This window comes from Suncus etruscus, chromosome 11, assembly GCF_024139225.1.
Source record: "Suncus etruscus isolate mSunEtr1 chromosome 11, mSunEtr1.pri.cur, whole genome shotgun sequence".
NCBI classification, from domain to species: domain Eukaryota; kingdom Metazoa; phylum Chordata; class Mammalia; order Eulipotyphla; family Soricidae; genus Suncus; species Suncus etruscus.
Window position 1 is genome coordinate 29,121,671 of NC_064858.1, and position 14,044 is coordinate 29,135,714.

At 37.8% G+C, this 14,044-nt stretch overlaps 1 protein-coding gene across 1 annotated transcript in view; it reads right to left on the reverse strand.

Annotated features, from left to right (window-relative positions):
• Window positions 1-9,763: 9,763 nt before the first annotated feature.
• Window positions 9,764-14,044, reverse strand: part of LOC126022027 (adenosylhomocysteinase-like) — a 140,522-nt gene continuing 136,241 nt past the window's right edge. The window contains 4 exon segments of the mRNA XM_049782897.1: window positions 9,764-9,980; window positions 9,982-10,180; window positions 10,183-10,374; window positions 10,377-10,623. Of these exon segments, the coding sequence (XP_049638854.1) occupies window positions 9,764-9,980; window positions 9,982-10,180; window positions 10,183-10,374; window positions 10,377-10,623 (855 nt within the window).

Below are 14,044 nucleotides of genomic sequence, written 5' to 3' on the forward strand. Positions count from 1 at the left end.
AGCAATGAAGCGGTCTGCATTTGGTTTTAGAAAAAATGGATAAGATTTCATGTATAAAAACTCATAATAGTCCAACCTAAATGTGCCTCATTAGTTTCGATAAGTTGATTCATTCTTAAAGCTGAACAAATTCTTAAAGATCATATAATCTAATGGCCCACTAAAAACAGAAATTGATTCTTTAATATCCTTGATAAGAAAGCTAAACTTTGGGCCCACAGAGATTATTCAACAGGCTAGTGCACACAATTCATGGTCCCCTGATCACTGCCAGGACAAATGTCTAGCACAGAGCAGAGAGTCTTTCTCGATATATTAGCAAACAAAGATGTCTAAGTGGATTTAGAAATCAGGTTTTATTCATAAACAAAACAAAACAGAATCTTCACTATAACAAAGAAAAGCCTGTTTGAAATCAGAACACAAAAATCTTGTAACTACATTGTGACTACAGAGAATTAGTTGAATGTAAAGAAATGTAAAGAAAGAAATGGATGTACTACTAAAGAGATATTTTTATACAATTCTGTTCCAGCTGCATAGTTGACTTTGGGCCACTCTCCTTTTTATTTAGAGTGTGTTTCAGTCATCATTCAGCAGAGATTGTACAGAGGAGTGCAGAATGCTTTCCCAAGGGTACTATTCTAGGGTCTTTCTGATCTATCAGATACCATTCAACCAAAAAAATATCTAGGACAGGGATTCTTGAGATTATTATTTGGTAACTTGTCTTCCTATTCATAATCTTACAGGTACAACATTGTTTTTTATGAGCATTACTTTCTGTAAAGTGAAAAGGTAACCTTCAAACACTAGCATGAAATTGAAGAAGTTGAAAACACACATACACAGACTAGTATGGTGCCATCTTAAAACTCCAATTTTATAGGAAAATTATGCAGAGAAAAATATCCAGAGATTTATTTAAAAGTGTAAATAAATATTATTCCTGGGAAAAAGATTAGAATAAAATTTTAGAGTAAGGAAGTGATTTCTGGGGTTGGGGCTATAACTGGCTGAACACTTGCTTTGCAAGCAGGAGGCTTGATTGCTGGCACCAGATAGTTCACTGAACTCTGCTAGGAGTGATGGTAGAGCACAGAGCTGAAAGTAGATCTTGAGCTACTGGGGATAACCCTAACCCAACTACAACTACAACAATAACAACAACAAAAGTGGTTTCTGGGGGGACAATTCTTTCAGACATACTGAATTCAACAAGGAATAAATCACAAGAATGTGCCGTTGCACACGATATTTGCATTACAACCCATTGTTGCTTGACTCTCAATTTTTCATTTTCTTTGTTTGTGTTTGCCTGTAAAGTTTATTTTAGATGAGTGAATTCAAACTTTTCTTTTTCTCAGAGAAGTCACTGGTAATTGTTATAATTCAGTGCTTTAGGGAAGTTATCTACAGAGAGATACAGAGAAAGAAGTTGGAGTGTTGATTCTTTAATCTCTACTGGTCAATACCTTTAGTGGCCTAGATTTTCAAGACAAATTGCTTGGGAAACTAAAGTCCTGTATCATTAATGTTTGATGTATAAAATTTAGTGCTTTGCTTAATTTCAAGGAAGTATAGTTACTCTTCTTTAAAATGCCAATCATTGAAGTAACCACAAAAACATTGTGTTCTTTGGGTTGGCACATATTTCCTTTTTCTAGGAAACATTAAAAAGTTTGTTCACTATATCATTCACTACTGGTGGGAACCCCTGTGAAAAATAGTATGGAGGGTCCTCAGTAGACTCAGAATTCAGCTGCCATATGACCCACCAATTCCACTTTGGGGCATCTATCCCTAGGACAGAAAAACATTCCCTCAAAAAGACATACATATACACACCACTATTCATTGCAGCAGTCAGTAAATAGCTAAGAATTGGAATCAACCTAGATGCCCAACAACAGATGAGTGTATCATGAAGATATGGTACAATGGAATACTACTTAGCTGTAAGGAATAATGCATTCATACAATTCACTGCAGCATGAATGGAACTGGAAGATAGCATGTTAAATGAAGTAAGCCAGAAGAAGAAGGATAAATACAGGATAATATCACTTATATGGTATTTAGAATAACTGCATGAAGGAATGCAATGACTTAAATGAGGATTTTTTAGAACACTTTTGGCCCCCAGAGTACAATGAGAAGAAGGAAAGAAGTTAGTGGAGGAGAAGAAAGACAGATGTGAAATAACAGGGGACAGGGGTTAAGGGGACAAGATACATTGGTGGTGTTAAGAAACAACAGAAATAAATATTTCAAACCACAGAGACAAAAACAATAAAATCATGGGACCCAAACTTTAGCAACCAAACTTTATTAATTTTATTTTATTGAAACCATTATGATCTACAAAGTCATTCATAGATGAATTTCAGATATATACTGAATCAGAGCCATTCTCTACACCAGTGTAGTCTTCCCTCCACCAATGCTCCCAGAGTCCATCCTATACCACCATACTTTGCCCCCTGGCCTGCCAGTATAACAGGCCCATTTAAGTTTAGATTGTTAACAGTTAGATCTCTTGATTCTACTGTTGTTGACTTTTGCTTGGATATTTAATTCTGTCTTTTTTTGTCTCCACAATGCACTTAAGATTAGTTGGTCTTTGGCCCCCATCCTTTCTTTTTCCTTTTCTTCTTAATTTTATAGAAAAATGCAGAAATATGAGGTAAAAAAAGTTATCTGTGTACCAATGTTCTATAAAAAAGACAGGAACCTCTATTTAAAAGATAATAAATAAAGAAGAAAAAAAAATGTGGTGTGTGTCATGGATTTTTGCATAGGCCCAGCAAAAGTTGGGAAAACAGAAAGAAAAAAACTTTGACCTAAAAACAAGGAGATCCTATCCATAAATCATTCTACCATAAGACCAGCTATAGGCTCTGGACATTAGCCCCAAAATCTTTCTTCATGGTCCCAGTAAAAGTTCTCTGTGATCATAATTGTCACAGTCAGGTTTTAGTGATTAGAGTTTTAGCATAGAACCTATATTGAAGTCAGGGTGTTACAGAGTGTCTCCTGGTTTCATCTTACCCTTAGGTGGCAAAGCTGGAAACTTCCCTGGAAGCTAGTTGTTGCTGTTTCCAAGTCATCAGGGTGTCATATAAACTCACCCTGGAGCATGTAGCATCTAGGGCAGCGTTAGGGCCTTCCCCAGTAGAATTTCAATTCCTGGTGCTGGTGCAGAAAACCATGCCAGTTCCAAAGATGGGATCCAAGGTTCAGGGTTGAACAGCCAATGTCAGATCCACTAAAGCCTAACTAACTATGACAAATGTTCAGGGTGAAAAGCTCCCCTTCAATATACAATTTATGAGTTCCTATCTCTATTAAATAAGAATTTCTTTCTCTACTATGATTTCTCCATTTTAATGTTCCTATGCATAAAGGAACAGTGCCACTACTAGTGCATATGGGGGTAAAAATAACAAACTAAACAATCCTAATAACCTGAGCTCAGACCCAAGAGAAACTTATCTACTATAATTTAGTACTAAACAAATTAAAAAAAAGGGGTGGGGGAAACTATGTCTACATAAGGAAATACACAATAAAAATTATACTTAGTAAGGGAACACACCTAAAATATACAAAGGAAATATTCATATCCTCTTTAAGTCTTTTGAAATAGTTTCGGTAGGAGCTAGAGGGATAGATAGCACAACAGTAGAACATTTGCCTTGCACACAGCTGACCAAGGACAAATTCAAGATGAACCTGGTTTGATCCCCGGCCTGACAGGAGCGTTATGGTCCGCTGAGCCTGACCTGAACAATTTCTGAGCACAGAGCCCTGAGCTACACTGGGTGTGGCCCCGAAAATCAAACAATAAAAGAAAAAAATGAAAAAAAAAGAAACAGTTGGGGGGGAGTGCTACAATATCTGGAGCGCAGTTTCAGCCTGTAACTTGGTATTGTGGAGCCTGAAAATTCCAATTCTAAAGAACCCAGGGAGGAACATTTCAAGGATAAATACTCATGAAGATGGTAACCAGAATTGGTTTTGTTGGAGGAATAAAATCTATCTAATCATGCAAACAACAACAACAACTAAAACAATTTCTAACACCTTGTGTTTATTTCGGATCTCATAATTAATAGAAGGATTTGCAGAATTGAGAACTGTTGGTAAGATTTTGAACAGTTGGCCTAATTGGAAATGTTAACTAATGTTAGATAAGGAGATATAATGACAACAAAAAGTGAGAAAATGAAATGTCGAAGATATAAATATTCAAAGAAATGATTAGTTCCGCCTCAGGCTTTCAGAGGTGTGATGAGCGGAAGAGTCATAAAGAGAAAAAGAGTTTTAAGGTTAGCAAGACCCCATGGCAGCAGGCAGACCTGAGAAGGCAATGATGGGCAATATTTTTTCTAATCCATGGTAGAAATTGGAAGAAAGAGGAACAAGAGGAATAGATATATTTTTACTATCTCAATTATTTTCTCTCTATAATATTACTTGATTATAACAATCTTCTACCACAGCCCAAGAATGTGCTTTGATCCTAAAATTAGGGAAAAAAATCACTTTTGCAGACAAAATAATGATCATGAGGGCCCGGAGAGATAGCACAGTGGTGTTTGCCTTGCAAGCAGCCGATCCAGGACCAAAGGTGGTTGGTTCGAATCCCGGTGTCCCATATGCCTGCCAGGAGCTATTTCTGAGCAGACAGCCAGGAGTAACCCCTGAGCAACGCCGGGTGTGGCCCAAAAACCAAAAAAAAAAAAAAGATCATGAAAAGCTAGCAAAATGTCATATGTGATAATATATAAACTCCTACATAGTGAAATTTAGACTTTATTAACTTAATAATTAAAAAAAATATTAACTCACCAAAAACTCTAAAATACTGGTTCTTCAAAGAAAACCTAGCAATGGGACCAGAGCAGTGAGTAGGGTGCTTGCCTTGCATACAACTGACCCAGGTTTGAATCCCAGTATCCCATATGGTTCCTGGAGCCTGCTAGCAGTGACCACTGAGTACAAAACCAGTATTCCTTTATTTATTTAGGGATGTGGAACAAAACAAAAATGAAAACCAAGCATTAGTGATAATATAGTGGGTAGGGCAATTATCTTGCATACAGCTGATCTTGGTTCAATTCCTGGTATCCCATATAGTCCCTGAATACTATTAGATGTGGCTTAAAAAGCCAAAACAAACAAACAAACAAACAAACAAAAAACCCTAACAATCAAGCATTAGATCAGAGAAAGAGCATAGAGAGTAAGGCTTTAGTTTGCCTTGCACAAAACCAACCTTGATTCAATCTGTGGCACCGCATATGGTGCCCTGACCCTTGAGTACAGAGCCAAGAGTAAGCCTTGAGTACCACTGGTTGTGGCCCCAAAATACACAAATCAAATATAGAGCCTGGGACTATGGCTTAGTAGAAAACTTACCTTGCATATATAATATCCTGAGTTTGATCATTGGCACTATGGAATCTCCAGAGTATTGCTAGGAATGACTTCCGAGTACTGAGACTCCAGCACTACTAGGTGCAGTGTAAAAAGCAAAAGAAACCCAGAATATTAAGCATAGAATTACCATGTGATCCAGCAATTCCACTTCTAGACTTGTAACAAAAAAAGTGAAAAATAGGGACTCAGATACTTGTGCACTGTTTCATAACAGCATTATTTTCAGTAGTTAGAAGGTATAAAACATTCCAGATAGTCACTTAGGCATAAACAAGATATGGTATATTCATATTGCTGATGGCTACAAAGCATGACAGATGCATTTACTGCCCCTTAAAAATGACTGAAATAGCAAATTTTGTTTTTTTTATAATAAGAAAAAAGGCTAAAAACAAAAATTATGGAAACTTAAACCCTTGAACCTCATCACTCATGTCTCCCATCCCACATCCCAAGTTATAAACTTCATTATAAAATAATATAAGTTACGGGAGTGTAACTTAATTGCACTCTATTGCATATTTAAAGTTTCTTATGGTGTTGATCTTAAAAGTTCTCATGGCAAATAAAAAACTTTGCAACTCTGTGCGATTGTGGGTTTAACTAGATTTATTATGGCGATCATTTTGTATTATACAATAGTATTAAATTACCAGTCTATCATATCTCAATTAAAAACAGAGTATACTTTATACTAACAGTATTAAATCACTACTGAATTCTGAAAAATGTCTTAAACTTATTCTAGAAATGGCTCTTGTGTTTTTATTGTGCTATTTATAATTTTTCAAGGCATTTAATTCAATTACAGTTTTATGTGATTTTCAAACTTTGAGATTATTCAGACCTTCAAATTTCTCTGTTGTCAGGGTCAGAGCATGGTATAGTTTGAGGGAGGGGAATGTTTCAAGCTGTTAAGCAAACAAAGTGAAACAGAATCATTAATAAGCTAACATTCATGAGATGAAACAAAACAACTTTCCACTGTAAAGATTACTGCTTGATTCAAATGCAAATGACTATGGTCATTTATTGTCTTCCAGAACACAATTTGGGAAACACTTCTGTTTGCAGAAGGTGTCCACACTTGATTGATTGCTTTGTTCTATTATCACTTGTTATTTTATTCTTTCTGTCATTTATAGATAAACTTAACACTTACTTACTGAGTTCCAATACTATGCTGATCAGTATGCTCGATGTCAATTGATGCCTGGTGAATTTCCAGATATGAATAATGTGAAATACCTGTTTATCATTCAGTTATTCTTTAATCTATCAAGTGAAAGACTTCTCTAGTTTCATGTGGTCCCTGGTCATTTCTTTATATTAAAATCATTTTCTTATGTGAGGAGAAGAGTGGTTTAGTCATGGTCTAGATAGAATCTAGGAGAATGTCAAGAACCCCTTCTCCTCTCACCCTAAAAATATATGCAAACAGGTGTCTCTTTCTACCACTCCCCCCTTTTTCCCCATTTTTTCTTTATTTAAACATCTTGATTACATAAATGATTGTGATTACGTTTTAGTCATGTAAAGAACACCCCCTTCACCAGTACAACATTCCCACCACCAATATCCCAAATCTCCCTCCATCCCACCCCACCCCCACCTGTACTGCAGACAGGCTTTCCAGTTCCCTCATTCATTCACATGATTGTGGTAGTTTTCTGTGTAGTTATTTCTTTTTTCTTTTTTTTTCTTTTTGGTTTTTGGGCCACACCCGGCGATGCTTAGGGGTTACTCCTGGCTGTCTGCTCAGAAATAGCTCCTGGCAGGCACGGGGGACCATATGGGACACCGGGATTTGAACCAATCACCTTTGGTCCTGGATCGGCTGCTTGCAAGGCAAACGCCGCTGTGCTATCTCTCAGGGCCCCTGTGTAGTTATTTCTATAGCTGCACTCACCACTCTTTGTGGTGAGCTTCATGAAGTGAGCTGGTGTTCCAGCCCTCCTCTCATTGTCTCTGAGGATTGTTACAAAAATGACTTTTATTTTTCTTAAAACCCATAGATGAGTGAGATTATTCTGCGTCTCTCTCTCCCCCTCTGACTTATTTCACTCAGCATGATAGATTCCATGTACATCCATGTATAGGAAAATTTCATGACTTCATCTCTCCTGACGGCTGCATAATATTCCATTGTGTATATGTACCACAGTTTCTTTAGCCATTCGTCTGTTGAAGGGCATCTTGGTTGTTTCCAGAGCCTGGCTATTGTGAATAGTGCTTCAGTAAATATAGGTGTGAGGAAGAGGTTTTTGTATTGAATTCTTGTGTTCTTATGGTATATCCCTAGGACCACTCCCCTTTTTATAGTTTTTTTTTTTTATTGAATTAAGCTTACTTAGAAAGACAAATGGGGAGATATCTAGTGCCATGTCCACTCATCAGCCAGCTTCATAGACTTGTTTTATTCTTGAAAAGGATATAAACCCAGTTGCAAAAGATCCTGGGTATATGGGACCTTGCAGCTGGAACTCTTGGGAAGGGGGTGGGCCAAGTCCTGGACCTGTCGAAGTCTCTCTTGGCAGTTACATCTACAAGCCACAATCACTGCCCACCAATGGCCAAACTTCACTACATTCCTGTTGATGTCTATGAAACTGCTTAACTAACCAAAATTTCAGATATGCGGTATTTGGGCTGAGATCTCCAGGACTTTTTGAGCCACACCTAATAGTGTTTAGGAAACCATACAGGGTGCCAGGAATTGGAGTAGGTTTATTTTTGTTCCTTTGTTTGTTTGTTTTTGGTTTTTGGGTCACACCTAGCATCGCTCAGGGGTTATTCCTGACTCTGTGCTCAGAAATTGCTCCTAGCAGGCTCAGGGGACCATGCGGGATGCCAGGATTCGAACCACCATCCGTCTTGGGTTGGCTGCATGCAAGGCAATGGAGTAGTACTTTTTTTTTTAATGATTTCATTACATTTAGTTGTAAACACGCAATATAAAGTAAATCATTTTGTACCTGCCAAGTGGTCAGGTTTGAGTGTGGGTGGAAATCTGGGGACAGAGGTAGAGGAAATTTTACACTGGTGGTGGAATTAGTCTCTGTATATGGAATGGCAAAAACAAATATTATGAGCAACCATAATATATCACCTTCCAGGCTATGCCAGTCCAGCTTGGGTGGATTTGGGGCAGGGGTGTGATGGGCTAAAGGGGCGCTAAGTGTTTTTCTGGTTCTGTGCCACCCTTGGCTGCTTGGAACCATATGTAGTTCCTGGATCAAACCCAGGTAGGCTCCATACAAGTTAAGTCCCATTGTACTCTCTTTCAAGCCCAGGTTGGATAGTTCTCTCCACCCTCATATTTGGGGTTGAGTACTTTTAACCAGATCAAGATTTTTTCTAAAACACTAGACATATTCATCTGTCTCCATTTTTTAACAACTTATTTAATATTACTTTGATGAACTGTACCTATATAGGCTTCTTGCTTACAGAAACCCTGAAATAGTCTGTTAGGTTCCTTTTCTTAAGATCTTTTTTTTTTTTAATGCAAATACTCCAAGTGACAATAGCACTTTCCACTAATTTGCACCTAAGTGTTAGTGAGGATGCAGACTTGTTTTTTGTTTAGGCACCTAAAAGTTTATTAACCAAGTTTCTTATTCCTTTAACATTTATAAATGTTAAATAAATGTTTATAAAAACCTTTAAAAAAACTTTTTGACTCATCATAGAGCCATAATGGCAGCAAACCATCACTTACCCTTTCCTCACTTAGGCTCCTCAATATCTGATGGTTATTTTGGGGTTGGCTGTCCTTCACAGTATACTTTAACCCCCATAAAATAGAGACTCAACGTGCCAACCTCACTGCTCTGAGGTTTAGGCGAATGCCTGGGACTAAGCCAGGTTCTCAGGAGCATGAAAACTTCATAATTCCTCCCTGTTCCTTTTTTTCTTTTATGGGCTGAGGGAACAGAGAAACTGTAAACCAAAAACAAGGGGATAAAGTCCATTGGCCTGGTGAGGGGCCGGACAGTAAAGCACATGGGTTCTGAAACCAAAGCTACCAACTTCCAGTCTAGGACGACCTAGTGAGTAATTTCCAAAACCTCTGAGCTCAGGGCCCCTTCTAGGTATCTCCCTTAGACCCTCATAATGACCAGGGCTTGAGAAAGGCTTCTTGTTTCTCTCTCTCTGAACAGTATGAGGAACGTAACAGAGGCAAAACAGGGTGACTTGTTTGTTCATGTCGTGGAACACATGAACAAACTATCTGCAAAAATCGTGCCATTTGTTGTTTGGGAGGAGAGGCGGGACCTGGGGAATGCAGCTGGAAGGCCACTAGCGACACTGACTTTCAGTAGCAGAAATGATCAGGCTTGAAGGGACAATCACGGGGTGTACCCAGCAGGTACTTAGACTGCTTTTTGGTTAGATTGGTCAGTTTTACATTCAGCTTGCCCAGGCGGACTTCTGCAACTGCTTCATCAAGCTTCTTGGGCAAGAAGTGAACACTGAAAGGGTATTTGTCTGAGTGAATCCACAGCTCAGTCTGTGCTAGCACCAGCTTTGTGATGACCCATGGCACCGCCCAGGTTGACCAATTGGCCCTCTGTCTTCAGGATAATGCGGCATCCATTCTTCAGCCAGTTACTGTCCACCTGAGGCTTGATGTTTACCTTCTGTGTGAAGTTCTCATCCAGCCACTTGACATCGATCTCCATATCAAAGTGGCCAATGTTACACACCATGGCGTCATTCTCCATCTGCTCGAATGCCGGGTAAGGATGATGTCCACGCAGTCCGTGGTGGACACGAAGATGATTCCCTTCTTGTAGGCCTCGTCCATGCTAGTCACCTCATAGCCCTCCACGGCTGCCTGCAGGGTGTTGGTGGGATCAATCACAGTGATGAAGATTCGGGCACTGAAATCCTGCAAGATCTGTGCACAGCCCTGGCCCACGTCCCATGGCCTGCCACCACTACAACTCTGCCTGCCATCATCATGTCTGTGGCCGGCTTGATGCCAGTAGTGAGAGAATCCCGGCAGCCATAGAGGTTGTTAAACTTGCCCTTGGTGACTGAGTCATTGACGTTGATGGTAAGCACCTTTAAGATGCCATCGGCCATCATCATCGACAAATTATGGACGCCAGCGGTGGTTTCTTCAGAGATGCTCTGGTTGCCAGACAGGAGTTGTGGATTTAGGCAAGGAGACTAGAGAAAGGGAAGGGATAATATGGATAAAAAACTGAAACAAACAAACAAACAAACAAACAAACAAAAACAACAGAGAAAGAAAAAGGCAACATGTAAAGTTAAAACTAGTAATACCCCAAAACTTCATAGTTCAACCAATTTATAGTTTTACATTGGGGACAAGATTGCAGCATAACATCTGGAGAATATGCAATTAATGGATTTAATCCTTAACTAATTTTAATTTTATATCTTGCATTTGGTACCAGGGATCCAACAAGGCTTCCATCAGCCAAGGCCTACACTTACATCATGATAACTTTTATAAGGAGCATCCTAACATGCACCAGTTCCACTTTGTTTTTCTGTTTCTTTTGGTCTTTGTGCTATTCACTCTAGGATGATTTACTCATTTTTAAACCCCTGCCCCCCCAAATGATTTACTCTTTTGAAAAGTTGCTTTATATACAGTAGTTAGCAACTTTTATTACTTAGATGATATTAACTAAATATGGGATAAAGCATCTTCTATGATCATATCTGTTATGCAGACTTCAAAGGACTAAAAATCTTCAATCCATGCTGCATCCTAATGCCGAGAAAGGGAAATATTGAACCTGCATCTTGGACTTAAAGATTTATATAGCCAAAGCTTAAATCCCACCTCCTTTTATTCCTATTCTAATGCCTTAGGTATGTTTCATGACTCCTCTTATTCTCAATTTCCATACGCAAGAATAAATATACTTGTCTTGGCCTTCTTCCAGGGCTGTTAATCAAGTGAGATAATGTATGTAAAAGTGTTTATAAACGATAAAATGCTTCACAATCATAAAATCCTTCCTATTGTCTGATAAAAGATGCTTATAAATCATGTTAATATGTTAGAAAGCACATCGCGGCTATATTGATGATTACTAAGCTAGAGGTAAAAGCTATAAAGATAAAATTATTCAAATAAAAACAATGCTCCTGAAATGAATACTGCTTTTCATAGCATCTTTAAAGGCAAAACTATTCTTATTGTTTATTTTTAATGCATCATTTAAAGTCAAAAGCACGACAGGGATGGGAGAAATATGAATCATACAAAAAATTCCAAAGCAGGGGTAACAATATGTGTTCTGATGGTGATTATACTATTGAAGGAGAAACCTTTGGGACTGAAGATTGATTTCCCAGTCCTTCCACTTTCATTCCTTCTCCTCTTTGTTGGAATCCCCAGAAAGAAAAAAGGACTTACTTGTAGCAGCTACTCTTTTTTTTTTAATATGGTATTTAATTTCAATATAAAATTTGTTGTATTTTTCTCCATGATAATTAGTTCTACCACTGATGAAATGAAAACTGAAATAAATACTTTATAAAATGGTAGGAAAGCAAATGTTTCTTTAATACTATTAGCTCCTTTCTTCTGATAATGAGTTTGAAATATCTTGGTCTTATTTATGTATATTTTTAAGCTGTCCTTAAGACTTGGGATATGTAAGTCTCCAATAAATTTCTATTGTCTGAACTAATTAATTATACATTGGTTGAGCTACTAGTCTTAGGAAGACTACCTGTATAAAAATGATACAACAAAGGATTGGAGAGATAGCACAGTGGGTAGGACATTTGCCTTTCATGTGGCTTACTAGGTTTTGATCCACAGCATCCCTAAGCCTGCCAGGAGTGATTTCTGAGTGCTAGTGTGCTAGTGTGCTCCCTAAACAAAACAGAAAAACAAAATATAAATATATGACAGATTTTGACTAAAAATTTTCTATGCATGTAATTATTCCATATCAAGTAGTTGTAGATCAGAGTAATAAAGTAAAAAAAAATTGCGTTGCTTTATGGGGAAACACTTACAAATAATTTTGAGTATCAATAAAGCAATTTCCATATATTTTCTTATGCTCATTGTGGTTTTATTATTTAAAACCTTTCTATTAGTTGAGATTGAATTTTAAGTCTGTGTTATTGACTGGGAAACGATCAACATTTACAATGGGAAAATAAGCAGACTATTTCCAGACTCTTTTATGTTTACAAGTTGTGGGAAGATTGCTTATTTTAACCCATGAGACTGATTTGGGTTGATAAACTTTTAAAACAAAATGGACTATGGCCAATTTGACCTAGAGACACAGAAAATGAGAAAACAAAACACAGGCAGGATTTAGTTGCATCGAGAAACAAGTTTAATATTCCTAGTAAAAAGTTTTTTGGGGGGACACTAAAATTGCTCAACATCTGACTCTGTGTCAGGGGTCACTAGTATTGTTGGTATATGCTGCTATGGAATTAAACTGTATTAATCATAAGCATGGCAAGTGCATTAATCTCTGTTTTATCTTTCTGGACTGAAGAGCAATTTTTTTTGTGCCACACCCAGCAGTGCTCAGAGTTTATTTTACTCCTGGCTCTGAGCTCAGAGTTCATACCTAATGATGTTCAGAGGGACCATCCGGGGTGCCAAGAACAAACCAGGATTAACATGCAAGGTAAGCACCCTATACCCTATACTATTTCTCCAGCTCTTGAGGATCATTTATCTTTCTTTCTTGGGTGGGGCATACTCAGTGGTGCACAGTGGTTACTCCTGGCACTGTTCTCAGGAATCACCACTGGCAGACTGAGGAGCCATGTGGAATGCCAGGCAAGGCAAGCACTCTGCCTTGCATTATATTATCATCCCCCACCCCAGGGTAATTTTTAATATGGAATTTAAACTTGGGTTATAATTCTATTTATTTTGTGAGTTTCATAGATTCTATACCTGGAATATTTTTAATATTCAATATAGTGTTTGCTCATTTCTTTACTGTTGAGTTTGTAATTGCTTGTCATTTTATGCTTTATTTCTTTCAGGCTTTTGTTCACCATCACCCTCCAAGCTTATGAAATTCTGCCCCTTGTTTACAATGTCAATTTTTTTGTCCTAATGTCTGAAAAAATTACCTTCACTCTGTTGGTTTCTTTTGCGATTTATCTCTTGCTTAGGTCCTAAGTTTCTGCCTAACTGGTTGGAAGAATTCTTTTGGGCTTGCCACTGTAATTTAATAAGGTCTAGGTCATGGGAACAGAGCTATGATTCTGAGAAAGATTTGTCCTCTGTTGATGTCTGACCACCCCAGAGAATAGATGTATGGGATTCACAGCATCCTGTCTCAAAACAAGGGGCATGTAGATCTGAGAAATCATTCTGAGATGATATTTTGAAACAAATCTCAAAATGGAGGTAGGTAAATTGGAACAAGATATGTGTGTCTTTGAACCACAACTGCCATAGTCATATACCTCAGCTCAATTGTCTTACCTCACTCTAGATGAATATGTTTTTGGCTTCTCTTTATGAAGCCATTATATTCAATGATAGCTCAAATCTTTCCTTTAGGATGTCACTGAGATATTTTCTGTAAAATTTTACTAAATTGACCATTATAATTATTTA